Genomic DNA, 20,951 nt, shown 5'->3' with positions numbered 1-20,951 from the left:
GCTGAGGAATTGGTGAGATTCCTGCTACACTCCTCCCTCCCTCCCTCCCTCCCTCCCTCTTTCCCTCCCTCCCTTCCTTCCTTCCTATCTAGAGTAGGATACACCCAGGACCTGTCTGGACAACAGCAACAAAAAGCCTCAGAGGAGCAGCCAAGGTGAGGTCTGTGGATGGCCCCCAAACAGCTTGACCACACAGCCACCATGACAGGCTTAGAGGCCCAGACACAGCTTCTGGCAGGCAACCTCTGAACCCAGAAAAGCCATAAACTGACCCCACCCAGTGGGGGGCCTACATCTAAGAGGAAATGCCTGACATTCCAAACATTCCCTATACCCCTAGACAAATGTCACCCAATCAGGACCCTGAACCCTGGAAATCCCCTCACCCCACACTGCCTTGGCTCTGGGTTCTCTGTTCTCCCTGAAGAATTGGACAGACACTCTAAGCTGCAAGCTTGAAATAATAAAGGCTCTTTGGTTTTCATACGGGATTCTTCATAGTGGTCTTTTGGGGGTCCCTGCAATCTGGGCATAACAAGGTCCAGTGTCCTGAAGCTGGGGTGGGGGAGACTGGGGAGCACTGCTCAACCTCCCGTGGATCTCATATCTCTATGAAACTGGTCTACATCTTCAGACAGTGACCACAGGGAGATGCCACTCAATATTCCCTCAGGCAGTCAAGTAGCCCAAGGTGGCCCATAGATATTTCTTCTTCTTCTTCTTCTTTTTTTTTTTTTTAAGATTTATTTATTATGCATATAGTGTTCTGTCTGCACATATCCCTGAAGGCCAGAAGAGGGCACCAGATCTCATTACAGATGGTTGTGAGCCACCATGTGGTTGCTGGAAATTGAACTCAGGACCTTTGGAAGAGCAAGCAGTGCTCTTAACCTCTGAGCCATCTCTCCAGGTCCTAGATATTTATTCTTGATTTCTCAGATGAACATATTTAAGATCTGGTATTGAGCCATCTTGAGTTGTATACCAGACAGGCCAAAGCAGGAGGATTGCAAGATCATGGCCTGCTGTGGATATCGTTCTGTATAAAGAAAACACTGATTGGCCAATGGCCAGGCAGGAAGTATAGGCAGGACAAGGAGAGAGGAGAATTCTGGGAAGTGGAAGGCTGAGTGGGAGTCACTGCCAGTCACCGCCATGACAAGCAGCATGTGACGATGCCATGACAAGAAGCATGTGAAGATGCCGGTAAGCCACGAGCCACGTGGCAAGGTATAGATTTATAGAAATGGATTAATTTAAGATATAAGAACAGTTAGCAAGAAGCCTGCCACAACCATACAGTTTGTAAGCAATATAAGTCTGTGTTTACTTGATTGGGTCTGAGTGGCTGTGGGACTGGCGGGTGACAGGGATTTGTCCTGACTGTGGGCCAGGCAGGAAAACTCTAACTACAATGGCCTAGCCTTGTGTGTTATGCCCAGGGCTCTAGTTCTAATTTTGCCCTTATCCCATTCAAGATTATCAGAAAAATTGAATAGACAAACAGTATTCTGAATCTTAACTTACTTAAACTAAATCACCTCAGCCAGCAAGATGGCTCCTGATAAAGGTGCCTGCCCTACCTGAGTTAAATTTTTAGAACCAATACAGTTAGTGGAAGGAGAGAGTCAGCTCACACAAGTTGTCTCCTTGCCTACACATACAAATTAAATATGTAGTAAACCGGTTGACTATCTTATGTCAGGCAAAAGTCTTCCACTAGTCTTAATGGCCTCTAGAGCCACTCCTGTACGAACACCAAAACTGGTCAATTCTAGTAGCTCAGGCCTTTAATCCCATCACAGGTGGGACAGAAACAGGTGGATTTCCATGAGTTTGAGGCCATCCTGGTCTTCTAGTTTTTTCAGCCCAGCTAGGGGTGAAGCAAATATCTAAGTGGACTCCTCTTGAAGACCCCTGACTTTGATGATGAACTCAGTGTCTCCCTTGCCCTTCCTGGCTCTAATATGATCAGCTTCAAGGCTTTGGTACACTCCTCAGGAACAGATTTCAACCAGCATAACGACCTACCAACAAATGTGAGACAATCTCTGAGCTTGAGCCTGAATCAAGCATTTCTTTACTTCTTTGGGGCTGAGGAGCCAACCCAGGACTTTGAATATACTGAATCTGTTCATCATCACTCAGCTGTATGCAAAGCCACTTTTCTCAAGCCACCTTGTACAGTACCATGCCAGTTGATATCAAATGGGCAATATATATCAGTAAGCCTTCCCCTAGATTCAGGCCACATCATTCAGTAGACACTTGCCTAAGATGCTCAAACAAGACTCCATCTGACATAGGTTTTGTTTTGTTTGTTTTTTTAGACAGGCTCTGACTATGTGGACCAAGCTGTTTTAGAACTCACAGAGATCTACTTGGCCCTGCCTTGCAGGGATTAAAGGCCTGCCCCACCACACCAGGCCTAAGCATTGGTTTTGTTTTGCACTAACGTATTCAAACTTACGCTTTTATTTCTGTTCAACTGAACATCCCATAGTCCACTATTAAGTTATAGTCACTCAGTAACCCGAGCAACACGAAGTATGGTCTCCATATGTCTTAAGATGAATGAGCTGACTCTGGTAGCACAGGGTGGCAGGATGTGCTTGAAGATCTGGAGGCAGGAGTTGAGGTTGGTGAGAGACAGCTCAATGGGGGAAGGTCTTTCAGTCAAGCCTGAGTTCAATCCCTAGGACCCACAAGCTGAAAGGAGGAACCAGCCCCTGCAAGTGCCATGTGCACGTTATGGCAGACACAGAGTCCCCACCACCCCCCCCAAAAAAAATGAATCCAATAATCTTTTTTCAAAAGATAAACGAGAAGAATCTAGAATCAGAAGCAGCTCTCACATACATTTGGAGAACAGTTCAGGAAGCTGGGTTGAGAAAAGGCTTGGATCCTTGACAGGACACTTGGCACTGGGAGGGAGCTAGAGAAGCAGAGGGTGGCCTCTGATGAACCTTGGTTTCATTTCAGGCCATTTAACTTTGTGCATGGAGGACCTTAAGACTGAGGTGGAATCTTGGGCAATGTTCTGGCTTCCTCTGTCACACTCTTTGTATTGTTGTTGGGAATAAGATAACAAATTCAACATACCAGTGACTCTGTCTTCCACATATAGAAGCTGTGGCCCACACATGACCACACTCATACAGATAGGCACACAGAATAAACAAATATAACCAAAAATAAATAAAGAGGACAAGGCATGGTGACTCATAGTTTTTTCTTTTTTCTTTTTCTTTTTTTTTTTATTATCAGCTTGATACAGGACAAATTCTTATCCTAATAGTGAAATGTTTCACTGAAGCTTGCCTAGTGATTGAGTAAAACCAAAACTTATTATAAACCACACTCATCCTAGGGTCCCCGCTGCTATGTAGCCTCCCTGGTTTTGTGGGTTGCAGTCTGATTGTTCTTTGCTTTATATCTAGTATCCACTTATGAGTGAGTACATACCATGTTTGTCCTTCTGGGTCTGAGTTACCTCACTCAGGATATTTTCTAGTTCCATCCATTTGCCTGCAAATTTCATGCTGTCATTGTTTTTCTCTGCTGAGTAGTACTCCATTGTGTATATGTACCACATTTTCTTTCTTTCTTTTTTTTTTTTTTGTTTTGTTTTGTTTTTCAAGACACGGCTTCTCTATGTAGCTTTGTGCCTTTCCTGGAACTCACTTGGTAGCCCAGGCTGGCCTTGAACTCACAGAGATCCACTTGGCTCTGCCTCCCGAGTGCTGGGATTAAAGGTATGCGCCACGACTGCCCGGCCATACCACATTTTCTTAATCCATTCTTCAGTTGACGGGCATCTAGGTTGTTTCCAGGTTCTGGCTATTACAAATAGTGCTGCTATGAACATAGTTGAGCATGTATCTTTGTGGTATGATTGAGCATTCCTTGGGTATATGCCCAAGAGTGGTATGGCTGGGTCTTGAGGTAGATCGATTCTCAATTTTCTAAGAAACAGCCATACTGATTTCCACAGTGGTTGTACAAGCTTGCATTCCCACCAACAGTGGAGGAGTGTTCCCTTTGCTCTGCATCCTCTCCAACATAGACTGTCATTAGTGTTTTTGATCATAGCCATTCTGACAGGTGTAAGGTGTTATCTCAGAGTCATTTTGATTTGCATTTCTCTGATGATTAAGGAAGGATGTTGAGCATTTCCTTAAATGTCTTTCAGCCATTTGAGATTCTTCTTTTAAGAATTCTCCGTTTATCTCTTTAGCCCATTTTTTAATTGGATTGTTCAGTATTGTGATGTCTAGTTTCTTGAGTTCTTTATATACTGTGGAGATCAATCATCTGTCAGATGTGGGATTGGTGAAGATCTTTTCCCACTCTGTAGGCTGTCTTTTTGTCTTATTGACCATATCTTTTGCTCTGCAAAAGCTTCTCAGTTTCAAAAGGTCCCATTTATTAATTGTTGTGCTCAGTGTCTGTGCTGTTGGTGTTATATTTAGGAAGTGGTCTCCAGTGCCAATGCATTCAAGAGTACTTCCTACTTTCTCTTCTATTAAGTTTAGTGTAACTGGATTTATGTTGAGGTTTTGATCCACTTGGACTTGAGTTGTGTGCATGGTGACAGATATGGATCTATTTGTAATCTTTCACATGTTGACAAGCAGTTATGCCAGCACCATCTGTTGAAGATACTTTCTTTTTTCCATTGTATAGTTTTGGCTTCTTTGTCAAAAATCAGGTGTTCAGGGACTGGAGAGATGGCTCAGTGGTTAAGAGCACAGGCTGCTTTTCCAGAGGTCCTGAGTTCAATTCCCAGCAACCACATGGTGGCTCACAACCACTTTTAATGAGATCTGGTGCATTCTTCTGGCCTGCATGGACACATGCAGGCAGAATACTGTATACATAATAAATAAAAAAAATCTTTAAAAAAAAAGAAATAGATGGCAAAACAAAAACAAAAAAAAATCAGGTGTTCATATGTGCATGGATTAATGTCAGGGTCTTCAATTCGATTCCATTGGTCCATATGTCGGTTTTTATACGAGTACCAAGCTGTTTTTATTACTATAGCTCTATAGTAGAGCTTGAGGTCAGGGATGGTGATGCCTCCAGAAGTTGATTTATCATACAGGATTCTTTTAGCTATCCTGGGTTTTTTGTTTTTCCATATGAAGTTGAGTATTTTTCTTCCCAAGTCTGTGAAGAATTGTGTTGAGATTTTGATGGGGATTGCATTGAATCTGTAGATTGCTTTTGATAAGATTGCCATTTTTACTGTTAATCCTACCTATCCATGAGCATGGGAGATCCTTCCATTTTCTGACATCTTCTTCAATTTCTTTCTTTAGAGATTTAAAATTCTTATCAAAAAGGTCCTTCACTTGTTTAATTAGTGTTATCCCATGGTATTTTATATTATTTGGGCTATTGTAAAGGGTTATGTTTCTCTGACTTCTTTCTCAGCCCTTTTATCATTTGTGATTAGGAGGGCTACTAATTTTTTTGAGTTGATCTTGTATCCTGTCACTTTACTGAAGGAGTTTATCAGCTGTAGGAGTTCCCTGGTAGAATTTTTGGTGTCACTTATGTATACTATCATATCATCTGCAAATAGTGAAAGTTTGACTTCTTCCTTTACAATTTGTATCCCTTTGATCTCCTTTTGTTGTCTTATTGCTCTAGCTAGAATTTCTAGTACTATATTGAATAAATATGGAGAGAGTGGACAGCCTTGTCTTGTTCCTGATTTTAGTGGTATCGCTTTGAGTTTCTCTCCATTTAATTTGATGTTGGATGTTGGCTTGCTGCAAATTGCCTTTATTATGTTTAGGAATGTTCCTTGCATTCCTGATGTCTCTAAGACCTTTATCATGAAGGGGTGTTGGATTTTGTCAAAGACTTTTTCAGCATCTAATGAGATGATCATGTGGTTTTTTTCTTTCAGTTTGTTTATATGGTGTATTACATTGACAGATTTTCATATGTCGAACCATCCTTGCATCCCTGGGATGAAACCTACTTGGTTGTGATGGATAATTTTTTTTGATGTATTCTTCGATTCAGTTTGCCAATATTTTGTTGAGTACTTTTGCATCAATGTTCATGAGGGAGATTGGTCTGTAATTCTCTTTCTTTGTTGCATCTTTGTGTGGTTTGGGTATCAGGGTAATTGTAGCCTCATAAAAAGAGTTTGGTAGTGTTCCTTCTGTTTCTATTGTGTGGAACAACTTGAAGAGTTTTGGTATTAGTTCTTCTTTGAAAGTCTGGTAGAATTCTGCAGTGAAACCATCTGGTCCTGGGGTTTTTTTGGTTGGGAGACTTTTGATGACTGTTTCTATTTCTTTAGGGGTTATTGGTCTATTTAAATGGTTTATCTGGTCTTGATTTAATTTTGGTATGTGGTATCTATCCAGAAAATTGTCCATTTCTTCCAGATTTTCCAATTTTGTAGAGTACAGGTTTTTGAAGTATGGCCTGATGATTCTCTGGATTTCTTCATTGTCTGTTGTTATGTCTCCCTTTTCATTTCTGATTTTGTTAATTTGGGTGCTCTCTCTTTGCCTTTTGGTTAATTTAGCTAGGGGTTTGTCTATCTTGTTGATTTTTTCAAAGAACCAACTCTTTGTTTCATTGATTTTTTTGTATTGTTCTCTTGGTTTCTATTTCGTTGATTTCAGCCCTCAATTTGATTATTTCCTGGCGTCTATTTCTCCTGGGTGAGTTTGTTTCTTTTTACTCTAGAGCTTTCAGTTGTGCTGTTAATTCATTGGTATGGGATTTCTCCATCTTCTTCTTTTTTTTTTTTTAATTCGGAGCTGAGGACCGAACCCAGGGCCCTGTGCTTGCTAGGCAAGCGTTCTACCACTGAGCTAAATCCACAACCCTCCCCATCTTCTTTATGTGTGCATTTAGAGCCATGAATTTTCCTCTTAGCACTGCTTTCATAGTGTCCCATAAGTTTGGGTATGTTGTACTTTCATTTTCATTGAATTCTAGGAAATCTTTATTTATTTTCTTTATTTCTTCCTTGACCCATTGATGTTTCAGGTGGACATTATTCAGTTTCCATGAGATTGTAGGCTTTCTATAATTTTTGTTGTTGTTGAAGTCTAACTCTAAGGCATGATGGTCCGATAAGATACAGGAGGTTATTCCAATTTTTTTGCATCTGTTGAAATTTGTTTTGTGACCAAGCATGTGGTCGATTTTTGAGAAGGTTCCATGGGGTGCTGAAAAGAAGGTATATTCTTTTGTGTTAGGGTGTAATGTTCTGTAGATATCTATTAAGTCCATTTGAGGCATAACATCTGTTAGGCCCTTTATTTCTTTGTTAAGTTTCAGTCTGGTAAATCTGTCTTTTGGTGAGAGTGGTGTGTTGAAATCTCCCACTACTAATGTGTGGGGTTTGAAGTGTGTTTTAAGCTTTAGTAATGTTTCTTTTATGAATGTTGGTTGCCTTTGTATTGGGGCATAAATGTTCAGAATCGAGACTTCATCTTGGTGGATTTTTCCTGTGATAAATATGTAATGTCCATCCTGATCTCTTTCAATTGACTTTAGTTTGAAGTCTATTTTATTAGGTATTAGGATAGCTACACCAGCTTGTTTCTTAGGTCCATTTGCTTGGAAAGCCTTTTCCCAGCCCTTTACTCTGAGGTAGTATCTGTCTTTGAAGTTAAGGAGTGTTTCTTGTATGCAGCAGATGGATGGATCCTGTTTTCTTATCCATTCTGTTAGTCTGTGTCTTTTTATAGGTGAGTTGAGACCATTGATATTGATGGATATTAATGACCAGTGATTGTTAATTCCCGTTTTTTTGTGTGGTAGTGTTGCGTTTTCCTTCTTTGGTATTTGTTGGTGTGGGATTTTCTATTGCCTGAATTTTCATGGGTGTGTTTAGCTTCTTTGGGTTGGATTTTTCCTTCTCGTGCTTTCTGTAGGGCTGGGTTTGTGGACAGGTATTGATTGAATCTGGTTTTATCATGGAATATTTTGTTTACTCCGCCTATGGTGATTGAGAGTTTTGCTGGGTATAATAGTCTGGGTTGGCATCCGTGGTCTCTTAGTGTCTGCATAACATTTGTCCAGGACCTTCTAGCTTTCATAGTCTCTATTGAGAAGTCTGGTGTTATTCTGATGGGTTTGCCTTTATATGTTACTTGGTCTTTTTCCTTTGAGGCTCTTAATATTTTTTCTTTGTTCTGTATGTTTAGTGTTTTGAGTATTATGTGGTGAGGGGACTTTTTTTTTTTTTGATCCAGCCTATTTGGTGTTCTGTAAGCTTCTTGTATCTTCACAGATATTTCTTTCTTTAGGTTAGGAGAGTTTTCTTCTATGATTTTGTTGAATATATTTTCTGTGCCTTTGAGTTGGTATTCTTCTTCTTCTATCCCTATTATTCTTAGGTTTGGTCTTTTCATGGTGTCCCAAATTTCTTGGACGGTTTGAGTTATAACTTTTTCGTCTTTAGTGTTTTCTTTGACTGACGAATCTATTTTCTCTACTGTGTCTTCAGTGTCAAAGATTCTCTGTTCCATCTCTTGCATTCGGTTGGTTATGCTTGCTTCTGTAGTTCCTGTTCATTTAGTCAGGATTTCTATTTCCAGCATTCCCTCAGCTTGTGTTTTCTTTATTGTCTCAATTTCATTTTTCAGATCTTGGAATGTTTCTTTCATCTGTTTAATTACTTTTTCTTGGCTTTCTTTGATTTCTTCCAATTTTTTGTTTGTTTTTTCTTCCATTTCTTCAAGGGAATTTTTTATTTCCTCTTTAATGGAGTTTTTCATTTCCTCTTTAAGGGAATTTTTTATTTCCAACTCCTCAGCTGATCTTGTTTCCTCAGACTGCAGACTGTAGGATTCTGAATCCTCTCCCGGATGGATTTCGGCTGAGCAGGGTAGTCTCACCAACACCTCCAAGTTGTTGGGTTTAGCAGATCAGCAGCTGAGCCCTGGGTTTGCCTCAGACAGTGTGTTCAGATCCGTTCTGGTCTCCTCCCACAAAGACAGCTCCTTCCTCAGATGTTGGGATTAAAGGCATCCCTGTTCCAAGCTCTTGATTAAGAGTTTGTTTTTGCTGGGCGGTGGTGGTGCACGCCTTTAATCCCAGAACTCGGCAGGGAGAGCCAGGTGGATCCCTGTGAGTTGGAGGCCACTCTGGGTTACCAAGTGAGTTCCAGGAAAGGCGCAAAGCTACACAGAGAAACCCTGTCTCAAAAAAACAGAAAAAAAAAAAAAAAAAAGAGCTTGTTTTCACTAACTCTTCTCTGATTTCCTGTCTTAACATTCTTTTAAACTATATATATTTTTTAATTTTTATTTTTATTTTGCAATACAATTCAGTTCTACATATCAGCCACGGATTCCCTTGTTCTCCCCCCTCCGACCCCCCTCCTATTCCCCTCAGCCCACCCCCCATTCCCACCTCCTCCAGGGCAAAGCCTCCTCCGCGGACTGAGATCATCAACCTGGTAGACTCAGTCCAGGTAGGTCCAGTCCCCTCCCCTGTCTTAACTTTTAAATTCTTTTAATTATCCCTCTGGTAAATAAAAAGCTTTTCTTTCTTTCTTGTTTTCCACAATAAACTTTATTATAAAAACAGGCTGGTGTGGGGACAGAGGAAAAGACAAATAGGTCTGGGTTAGGTGACTCAGGTGAAGTAGTGCGGCTTCTTCACCTCGATACCATATTCTCTGAGGGCAGGGGTCAAGTCCTCCATGGTAAGGGTGTACTTGCTGTCCTTCCTCTTGCTCGGAGAGCTGCCAGAGGCGGCGGCCTTCATTTTGCAGTGCTGTAGGGCATCGTTGGCAATATCTGAGATGAACTTCTGGGCAGCTAGTGAGATGAGCCGAATTATGCGTGGGTCTGAAGCTTCAAAGCCAGCACGGTTCAGGTAATAACCAGTCACTGCATCCGGGATCGTAGGAGTGTAATCCTCCAGCTGCATCAAGAGGTCCGCCAGAGGCGTGCTGGACGCTACGGGCTTCACTTCTCGGTTGGCCTTGCTCGGCAGCGCATAAACCCCCTTAGACATTGCCCCTTCGGGATGAGCCCTGCCGCCCGCTGCCACCGAGGCCTGCCCAGGCCGCCTCTCGGCAGGCTCCCTGGCTCGCGATGCCATGGGGCCGGTGGCCCTAGTAGCGGCTCCAGCCCCGGGTCCCCCTGCCGTCCCCGCAGGGCTGGCCTTGCTCTCCGAGGCAGTGTTGGTGGTGGGCAGCACGGCAGAAGCCAATACCGGGCGCGCCTGACCCGCGACCGAGGCGGCACACGCTGCTGCCGCCTCGGGGTCCTTACCGGAGCCGCTGCAGCTCTTGGTGCTGGTGGGAGAGGCGGTGAACCAGGCTTTTGACATTTTTGACAAACCTTCCCAAGATCAGATCCTCTGTCTAAAATCCCTTTGAGGCAGGGCGGTGGGGCAACACTCCTTTAATCCCAGCAGTCGCAGTCGGGAGGCAGAGGCAGGAGGATCTCTGAGTTTGAGGCCAGCCTGGTAAGACACTCGTTCCAGGTCTTCCAGCGGCAGCAGGGGTAAGACAGTCACTTCAGGTTCCAATGCTCACAGTGTCTTGCCTAGCTATTCTGACCCTTATATCCACGTCTCCTTGGCTTTCCCTTTGGAGCCCCACCTCTTAGACACAAGCTGCCACCTGATTGGATGAGGAAGTTCTCACCCACATAATCTAACTATTTGGGATTTTGCATCAGTAATTTGAGTGAATCAGACCATACTTTGGTAATGGATGAAATCTGAGATGATGGTCAAGGTCCCAGGTTCATTCATAATATTCCTCCTCAAACTCTGAGCTCTAGGATTCATCCTCTTATTTACATTATTACTTTGGTAGATTTTTTTTTTTTCCATTTAATGTCTCATACTATACCTTAGGCCCATCTGGAACTCTTACTGTACTCTGAGCCCACCTGTATGGGTCTCAGGAATCCTCCTGTCTCAGTAGACCATATGTAATCAGGTATGTCGAGACTGATTAGATTTCCATGCAGAATAGAGAATGAATTGAGACCACTTTGAAGACAACGTCCCAAATGCAGAGTCACTGTACAAACACAAAGGCTTGCTTCTCTGTGGTGATATTGTGTTCCCCCAAATATTGTGCACCCTAATAAACTTATCTGGGGTCAGAGAACAGAACTGCCACTAGATAGACAGAGGCCAGAAAATGGTCACATACACACCTTTAATCCTAGCATTCCTAAGGCAGAGATCCACCCGGATCTCTGTGAGTTCAAGCAGAAAGGTATATAAGGTGTGAGGACCAGAAACTAGAAGCTTTTGGCTGGTTAAGCTTTTAGGCTTTTAAGCAGCACTCAGCTGAGATTCATTCTGGATAAGGACTCAGAGGATTCCAGTCTGAGGAAACAGGATTAGCTGAGGAATTGGCGAGATTCCTGCTCCACTCCTCCCTCCCTCCCTGCCTCCCTCCCTGCCTCCCTCCCTCCCTCCCTTCCTTCCTTCCTATCTAGAGTAGGATACACCCAGGACCTGTCTGGACAACAGCAACAAAAAGCCTCAGAGGAGCAGCCAAGGTGAGGTCTGTGGATGGCCCCCAAACAGCTTGACCACACAGCCACCATGACAGGCTTAGAGGCCCAGACACAGCTTCTGACAGGCAACCTCTGAACCCAGAAAAGCCATAAACTGACCCCACCCAGTGGGGGGCCTACATCTAAGAGGAAATGCCTGACATTCCAAACATTCCCTATACCCCTAGACAAATGTCACCCAATCAGGACCCTGAACCCTGGAAATCCCCTCACCCCACACTGCCTTGGCTCTGGGTTCTCTGTTCTCCCTGATGAATTGGACAGACACTTTAAGCTGCAAGCTTGAAATAATAAAGGCTCTTTGGTTTTCATACGGGATTCTTCATAGTGGTCTTTTGGGGGTCCCTGCAATCTGGGCATAACAAAGTCCAGTGTCCTGAAGCTGGGGTGGGGGAGACTGGGGAGCACTGCTCGACCTCCCGTGGATCTCAGCTCTATGAAACTGGTCTACATCTTCAGACAGTGACCACAGGGAGATACCACTCAATATTCCCTCAGGCAGTCAAGTAGCCTGAGGTGACCCATAGATATTTCTCCTTCTTCTTCTTCTTCTTCTTCTTCTTCTTCTTCTTCTTCTTCTTCTTCTTCTTCTTCTTCTTCTTCTTCTTCTTCTAAGATTTATTTATTTATTATGCATATAGTGTTCTGTCTGCACATATCCCTGAAGGCCAGAAGAGGGCACCAGATCTCATTACAGATGGTTGTGAGCCACCATGTGGTTGCTGGAAATTGAACTCAGGACCTTTGGAAGAGCAAGCAGTGCTCTTAACCTCTGAGCCATCTCTCCAGGTCCTAGATATTTATTCTTGATTTCTCAGATGAACATATTTAAGATCTGGTATTGAGCCATCTTGAGTTGTATACCAGACAGGCCAAAGCAGGAAGATTGCAAGATCATGGCCTGCTGTGGATATCGTTCTGTATAAAGAAAACACTGATTGGCCAGTGGCCAGGCAAGAAGTATAGGCGGGACAAGGAGAGAGGAGAATTCTGGGAAGTGGAAGGCTGAGTGGGAGTCACTGCCAGTCACCGCCATGACAAGCAGCATGTGAAGATGCCATGACAAGAAGCATGTGAAGATGCCGGTAAGCCACGAGCCACGTGGCAAGGTATAGATTTATAGAAATGGATTAATTTAAGATATAAGAACAGTTAGCAAGAAGCCTGCCACAACCATACAGTTTGTAAGCAATATAAGTCTGTGTTTACTTGATTGGGTCTGAGCGGCTGTGGGACTGGCGGGTGACAGGGATTTGTCCTGACTGTGGGCCAGGCAGGAAAACTCTAACTACAATGGCCTAGCCTTGTGTGTTATGCCCAGGGCTCTAGTTCTAATTTTGCCCTTATCCCATTCAAGATTATCAGAAAAATTGAATAGACAAACAGTATTCTGAATCTTAACTTACTTAAACTAAATCACCTCAGCCAGCAAGATGGCTCCTGATAAAGGTGCCTGCCCTACCTGAGTTAAATTTTTAGAACCAATACAGTTAGTGGAAGGAGAGAGTCAGCTCACACAAGTTGTCTCCTTGCCTACACATACAAATTAAATATGTAGTAAACCGGTTGACTATCTTATGTCAGGCAAAAGTCTTCCACTAGTCTTAATGGCCTCTAAAGCCACTCCTGTACAAACACCAAAACTGGTCAATTCTAGTAGCTCAGGCCTTTAATCCCATCACAGGTGGGACAGAAACAGGTGGATTTCCATGAGTTTGAGGCCATCCTGGTCTTCTTAGTTTTTTCAGCCCAGCTGGGGGTGAAGCAAATATCTAAGTGGACTCCTCTTGAAGACCCCTGACTTTGATGATGAACTCAGTGTCTCCCTTGCCCTTCCTGGCTCTAATATGATCAGCTTCAAGGCTTTGGTACACTCCTCAGGAACAGATTTCAACCAGCATAACGACCTACCAACAAATGTGAGACAATCTCTGAGCTTGAGCCTGAATCAAGCATTTCTTTACTTCTTTGGGGCTGAGGAGCCAACCCAGGACTTTGAATATACTGAATCTGTTCATCATCACTCAGCTGTATGCAAAGCCACTTTTCTCAAGCCACCTTGTACAGTACCATGCCAGCTGATATCAAATGGGCAATATATATCAGTAAGCCTTCCCCTAGATTCAGGCCACATCATTCAGTAGACACTTGCCTAAGATGCTCAAACAAGACTCCATCTGACATAGGTTTTGTTTTGTTTGTTTTTTTAGACAGGCTCTGACTATGTGGACCAAGCTGTTTTAGAACTCACAGAGATCTACTTGGCCCTGCCTTGCAGGGATTAAAGGCCTGCCCCACCACACCAGGCCTAAGCATTGGTTTTGTTTTGCACTAAAGTATTCAAACTTACGCTTTTATTTCTGTTCAACTGAACATCCCATAGTCCACTATTAAGTTATAGTCACTCAGTAACCCGAGCAACACGAAGTATGGTCTCCATATGTCTTAAGATGAATGAGCTGACTCTGGTAGCACAGGGTGGCAGGATGTGCTTGAAGATCTGGAGGCAGGAGTTGAGGTTGGTGAGAGACAGCTCAATGGGGGAAGGTCTTTCAGTCAAGCCTGAGTTCAATCCCTAGGACCCACAAGCTGAAAGGAGGAACCAGCCCCTGCAAGTGCCATGTGCACGTTATGGCAGACACAGAGTCCCCACCACCCCCCCCCCAAAAAAAATGAATCCAATAATCTTTTTTCAAAAGATAAACGAGAAGAATCTAGAATCAGAAGCAGCTCTCACATACATTTGGAGAACAGTTCAGGAAGCTGGGTTGAGAAAAGGCTTGGATCCTTGACAGGACACTTGGCACTGGGAGGGAGCTAGAGAAGCAGAGGGTGGCCTCTGATGAACCTTGGTTTCATTTCAGGCCATTTAACTTTGTGCATGGAGGACCTTAAGACTGAGGTGGAATCTTGGGCAATGTTCTGGCTTCCTCTGTCACACTCTTTGTATTGTTGTTGGGAATAAGATAACAAATTCAACATACCAGTGACTCTGTCTTCCACATATAGAAGCTGTGGCCCACACATGACCACACTCATACAGATAGGCACACAGAATAAACAAATATAACCAAAAATAAATAAAGAGGACAAGGCATGGTGACTCATACTTTTTCTTTTTTTTTTTCTATTATCAGCTTGATACAGTACAAATTCTTATCCTAATAGTGAAATGTTTCACTGAAGCTTGCCTAGTGATTGAGTAAACCAAAACTTATTATAAGCCACAGTCATCCTAGGGTCCCCCCCTGCTATGTAGCCTCCCTGGTTTTGTGGGTTGCAGTCTGATTGTTCTTTGCTTTATATCTAGTATCCACTTATGAGTGAGTACATACCATGTTTGTTCTTCTGGGTCTGAGTTACCTCACTCAGGATATTTTCTAGTTCCATCCATTTGCCTGCAAATTTCATGCTGTCATTGTTTTTCTCTGCTGAGTAGTACTCCATTGTGTATATGTACCACATTTTCTTTCTTTCTTTCTTTTTTTTTTGTTTTTTGTTTTTTGTTTTTCAAGACAGGGCTTCTCTATGTAGCTTTGTGCCTTTCCTGGAACTCACTTGGTAGCCCAGGCTGGCCTTGAACTCACAGAGATCCACTTGGCTCTGCCTCCCGAGTGCTGGGATTAAAGGTATGCGCCACGACTGCCCGGCCATACCACATTTTCTTAATCCATTCTTCAGTTGACGGGCATCTAGGTTGTTTCCAGGTTCTGGCTATTACAAATAGTGCTGCTATGAACATAGTTGAGCATGTATCTTTGTAGTAAGATTGAGCATTTCTTGGGTATATGCCCAAGAGTGGTATGGCTGGGTCTTGAGGTAGATCGATTCTCGATTTTCTGAGAAACCGCCATACTGATTTCCACAGTGGTTGTACAAGTTTGCATTCCCACCAACAGTGGAGGAGTGTTCCCTTTGCTCCCTATCCTCTCCAACATAGACTGTCATTAGTGTTTTTGATCATAGCCATTCTGACAGGTGTAAGATGGTATCTTAGAGTCGTTTTGATTTGCATTTCTTTGATGACTAAGGACATTGAACATTTCCTTAAATGTCTTTCAGCCATTTGAGATTCTTCTTTTAAGAATTCTCCGTTTAGCTCTTTAGCCCATTTTCAGAAGCAAAATTATACTTATGAGGTAGCAATGAAATAATTTTATGGTTGGAGGTCACCACTTCATGAGGAACTGTATTAAAGGGTTGCAGCATTAGGAAGGTTGAGAACTACTGGTCTAGAGAATCCTTGTTAAAGCACCTTTAGATCTTTGCTTATTTATTTAGACATCAAAATTTTTTAAATTTGCCAGGTGGTGGTGGCATATGATTTCCTGGCACCAGACTGACAGATGGCTGTGAGCTGCCATGGGGGTTCTTCACAGTCGGTTTTATGTGGTTCTAGGAAATGAACCCAAGGCTTTGTCTAGGTAGGCAAGCACTCTACAAACTGGGCTATATTTCCATCTTGCCCTTCTGCTTTCTCTCTGTTTCTGTCTGTCTGTCTCTCTCTCTTCAGTGCTGCGTGCTAAATCCAAAGCCTTCCTTGAGCATGGTAGACAAGTGATATACCTCTGAATCATGTCCCCAGCCTGCCTTTCTTGCCTTTCTTTTTTAACAAATGAGATCTCTCGATCTCTCGATCTCTCGATCTCTCGATCTCTCTCGATCTCTCTCTCTCTCTCTCTCTCTCTCTCTCTCTCTCTCTCTCTCTCTCTCTCTCAATCCCTGTTTTTTTGAGACAAAGTTTCTCTGTGTAGCCCTGACTTTTCTGTTCCATAGATCAGGCTGGCCTTGAACTCAGAGATCCACTTGCCTCTGCCTCCTAAGTACTGGGAATAAAGGCATGAACCACCAACGCCTGGCTGACATCTCACTTTGTTGCCCAAGCTAATTCCTAACTCCTGGGCCCAATCAGCCAGACCACAGGCTCAGGCCACTGTCACCACACTGGACCACAGACTCAGGCCACTGTCACCACACTGGACCACAAGCTCAGGCCACTATCACCACACTGGACCACAAGCTCAGGCCACTGTCACCACACTGGACCACAGGCTCAGGCCACTGTCACCACACTGGACCACAGGCTCAGGCCACTGTCACCACACTGGACCACGGGCTCACACCACTGACGTCATACCTTTCACTTTTTTCCTTTCCTTTGCAGATCTGTGGAGCAAACCCAGGGCCTGTTCATGCTACGTAATCACTGTGCTACTAAGCTACACATAACCATTTCTCTATCTTTTTTTTTTTTTTTTTTTTTTTTCTTTGACAGTCTTACTATACAGGCCTGGCTGACCTGGAACTAACTCACTATGTAGACCAGGCAAGTCTCGAAGGCATGTTGAGTCACCAATGCCCAGCCATGCTGTTTCTTCACAATTGAAAAGGCCCACTTTTATATTGTTTTTAGAGTTAAATCACAGTCCTGCTGAACGTTGGGGGAAGACCATCATCTCTGTGTTTGACACATTCACAAGTCAACTCTTCAACCCAAAGCCAATATCCTGAGTACAGATAAAATTCTAACCCAAGTCTTTCCCTCTTGCTTGTGACCCAGAAGGAGAGGGTACTCAGGACAGCACCATTTTTCTCAGTGAAGGTGAGCATATAAGACTTTTCAGGGGCCACTGTCCATTGTCTGGAGGTCACCAAGATGTTCTTCAGAGACCAGCAGGCCCTGGCTTTGTCTGCTGAGAATCCCTCTGTTCCATGGTGTGGGAACAGAGGGGTAAAGCTGTGATCTCACAGCAAGTTCTGTGACCACACAGGCAGAAGGCAAGAGGAGTTCCCTGTCCCATCCAAGCCCTCTCCTAAGCTCCCAAGGAGACAAAGCTTTGCCCAGACTGGAACCAGCTCTGTCCCTCCCCTAAGGTGCTAAGGTGATTTCCCAAAGCTCTGTCATACTTGCTGGTGACACTGGGCCCCAGGGACAACTGAAGAGTGGAATGAAAGAGGGGGGTCTTTGTCTGTCTGTCTGTCCTGAAGTCCACAAGCCTCTGAGGTGGTTTGATTGAGAATGGCCCCCATAGGCTGCTATGTTTGAATGCTTAGTCATCAGGGAGTGGCGCTACTTGGAAGATATTGGGAGGTGTGGCCTTGTTAGAGTAGGTGTGGTCTTGTTGGAGGAAGAGTGTCACTGGGGGTGGGCTTTGGGGTTTCAAAGGCCAAAGCCAGTCCCAGTGTGTCTCTCTCTTCCTGCTGCCTATCGATCCGGATGTAGAACTCTCAGCTACTTCTCCAGCACCATGTCTGCCTGCATGCTGCCATGCTCCCTGCTGTGACAATAATGAACTAACCCTCTGAAACTGTAAACAAGCCCCTCAGTTAAATGCTTTCCTTTATAAGAGTTGCTGTGGTCACAGCACCTCTTCACAGCAATAGAACCCCGATTAAGACAGTCACTCAGGGGTTGGGGATTTAGCTCAGTGGTATAGAACTTGCCTAGCAAGTGCAAGGCCCTGGGTTCGGTCCTCAGCTCTGGAAAAAAAAAAAAAAGTAGAAGACAGTCACTCAGAGCCGAGACCGCCCACAAGTCCTGTGTACCATAGCATCTCCCAGCAGTATGTTTGCTGGGTTTTGGAAGGGAGAAGATTGAACAGATAATGTAGAGAGTGTCTGCGGGACAGGTGGTACAGGTGGGAGAGTCAAAACAACATGCACCATTACACTTTGTTTTTCTTCTTCTTCTTTTTTTTTTTTTTAAAGATTTATTTATTATGTACCGTGTCCTGCCTGCATGCCTTCACACCAGAAGAGGGCACCAGATGTCATTACAGATGGTTGTGAGCCACCATGTGGTTGCTGGGAATTGAACTCAGGACCTCTGGAAGAACAGTTACTGCTCTTAACCCCTGAGCCAGCTCTCCAGCCCCTTGTTTTTGTTTTTCAAGACAGGGTTTCTATGTGTAGCTCTGACTGCCCTGGAACTCATTCTGTAGACCAGGTTGTCCTTGAACTCACAGAGATCCTCTGTCTCTCAAGTGCTGGGATTAAAGGGTGGGCCACGGCTGGCAGGTCACTCATCTATTTTTGCAAGTGTTTTCCTATTTTCCTCTCAGTTTCTGTAGTGACTGTTACAATGCCATGTGAGCTCCTGGGTGGCAGTGCACAACACAGGCTACAAGTTCTCCATGAAGTCAGGGCCCCATGGGTAGCTCTCTAGCCAAGCCCACTTCAAGCACAGAACTCTCAAGGGTCTCCCAGCATTCCACTAGGCAGAGCCAGTCAGCTCCTGTCTGCACCAAGTCCCCTAGGACCTTCAGCATCAACCGCCTGGGCTCCCCAGTCACAACTGCTGCTTTCACCCATCTGTCCATCTGCAGACTGCACCTGGCTGTCTACTGTCCACTGGCAGATGGTAATTTTCCAGGTTGGACATGTGGAGTTTGACCTTCCTATGGTGAGGGTACAGGTAGAATTGACCTGATCTGGGATTTGGGAGGCAGGAATAAAGAAGACTTTCATGAGGTATCTAAGCTCCCAGCTCCTGTTAGGGATGTCCACAGATAACCACTCTCACAGGGCAGGGGCAGAGAAGAGCCTGAGACAGACTCCACGCATACAGACCAGCCTGGCAAACACAAGCCACCGTGGCATGCTCTTGCCCTCACTTTGTCTTGGGGGAAGAAAATTCAGAATATTCCAGAAGCAACTTTAGACAAGCAGAACCATCTGTTCAGTTTAAATCCTCACTAAGAATAATCCTGCGGATGGAAACAGCCCAAATCGCAAGGTCCCCGCCACGGTGCTAGGGATTATTAGTTCCGTAACTCCATTTCCCATGTACCACCTGTTACCCTGTCCTACTTACCAGGAATGAAAATGTGCCACCAAAAAAAAAAAATACACTTTCCAAGTGACCAAAGCAGGACGGAACCTCACAGCCTTGCAGTACTTCCCCCATTGGGATCCGGCCCGTGTGTCCTCCCCCAAATCAGGGCCGACCTCACTGTATCTCCATAACACAAAGCGAAGCACAGGCGACACCCCAGGGGTGACAGTGCACAGATACTGCCCGTCAAGTTGGGGATACAGGTAACAGAGCACAGGACCACCAGCGGCGCTGGGGTATGAATGTTTCATTACCCTTTGAAATAAAGCTGCTGATAAGCAGCAAGTGTGGACCAGTGACAAGTGAGTGTGAGTAGGGTGAGCTCCAGAGAGTTACTGGAGGCTTGGGAGTCCAGGGCAGTCAGGGATGGCCACCAAACAGTGTATGATAGTTGGTCTTGGTTGTCAAATTGATTGGATTGAGAGAGGTCTAGGAATGGTGACATGCACCTCTGGGTGTCTGGGGGACACTTCCAGAGAGGATTTAATATGTAGCGCATGATGGGGTACCCACATCCAAAGGACCGGGGGCTCAGAAGGAGAGAAAGGTGGAGGAGGAAGGAGCTGGAGAATGTGAGTGCGTCTGTCACTGTTGCCGTCACTGGAGGGCACTGGACATCAGCATCTTCGACTTGTCAACATGGACGTCAAACCAGTGACTCTCCGGGGAGAATTCAGGCCTTCAGCATTGGACCAGAACTGCGGAGCCTTTTCAGCGTCCTGCACTGAGAAGCAACTGAGTTCTCTGCTTCTCTGGTCACAGTAGAATCCAAGGAGGTCAGAGGGGCCTTAGTGAGACTCAGAAGTATGAAGTGACTGAGATGCAGAGAGAATCACTGCACTGTGACCGGATGGTCACAGTCAAGCCACACCACAGTCAGAATTGAGCAGAACTTCAGGGTCAAGGGGAGCTGCCTGTACAAGGTGCAGGACCAAAAAAAAAAAAAAAAAATAGGGTGAACAGGTGGATGGATGGGCAGCAGTTCAAATGGACGACATCAGCATCGAGGACCAAGAGGCGCTGCAGCTTCTGCAGTCGGGAGTTCTTTGTCTGTCAGTCCTTTGACAAACACACTTGGTAGTCAGATGATGGTTGTTGGGAACTATTGCCGTCAGTGTTGGGTGTCTCCCACTTTATGGGGTCCAGGTGAAAGCGCTTCGCTATCTTGAGTCTGCTACAGTTGATAAGTTCTCATGGGTCTGGTTTCCTGATATTGTAAGGATTCTGTCCTTAATTACGTCATCAGCCTGCGATGGCGTCCCAGCCTAAAAAGCAGGTGGGCCCTCTGTGTGTCTCTCTCTTTCCACTACTTCCTTCCGACTATCCTCTCTCTCCCTTTCTCTCTCCCCCCTCTCCCCCAATAAAGCTCTAAAAAGGTAACCATGACTGTGATTCTTCAGATCAGCATTCTCCTCTGCTGGCATGGCCGCCGCAGGCGGTGGCCAGGCATGAGCATCGCCGTTTAACCAACAGATATCATTTTAACATGCCTATGTAACCATATGGCCCTAATTTATTTTGAAAACTTTATACCAAAAGTTTATACTTTTAGGGAGAAATTGCTTATCAATCTGTGTCTT

General features: G+C 44.5%; 1 protein-coding gene across 1 annotated transcript; it reads right to left on the bottom strand.

The window, feature by feature from the left end:
* Positions 1–9,624: 9,624 nt before the first annotated feature.
* On the bottom strand, positions 9,625–10,326 carry LOC128109007 (transcription initiation factor TFIID subunit 10-like). The gene has a single exon (XM_052736017.1). It carries the CDS (start codon positions 10,324–10,326, stop codon positions 9,625–9,627), a length of 702 nt encoding a protein of 233 aa, XP_052591977.1.
* Between the last annotated feature and the right edge of the window lie 10,625 nt (positions 10,327–20,951).

Source organism: Peromyscus californicus, unplaced genomic scaffold (genome assembly GCF_007827085.1).
Source record: "Peromyscus californicus insignis strain IS unplaced genomic scaffold, ASM782708v3 Scaffold_13__1_contigs__length_99412109, whole genome shotgun sequence".
NCBI lineage: Eukaryota > Metazoa > Chordata > Mammalia > Rodentia > Cricetidae > Peromyscus > Peromyscus californicus.
This window is presented reverse-complemented; position numbering and strand designations above follow the sequence as displayed.

Bases quoted from the DNA above. Each gene is read 5' to 3' on its own strand.
- LOC128109007 (XM_052736017.1), bottom strand. From the start codon at position 10,326: ATGTCAAAAGCCTGGTTCACCGCCTCTCCCACCAGCACCAAGAGCTGC.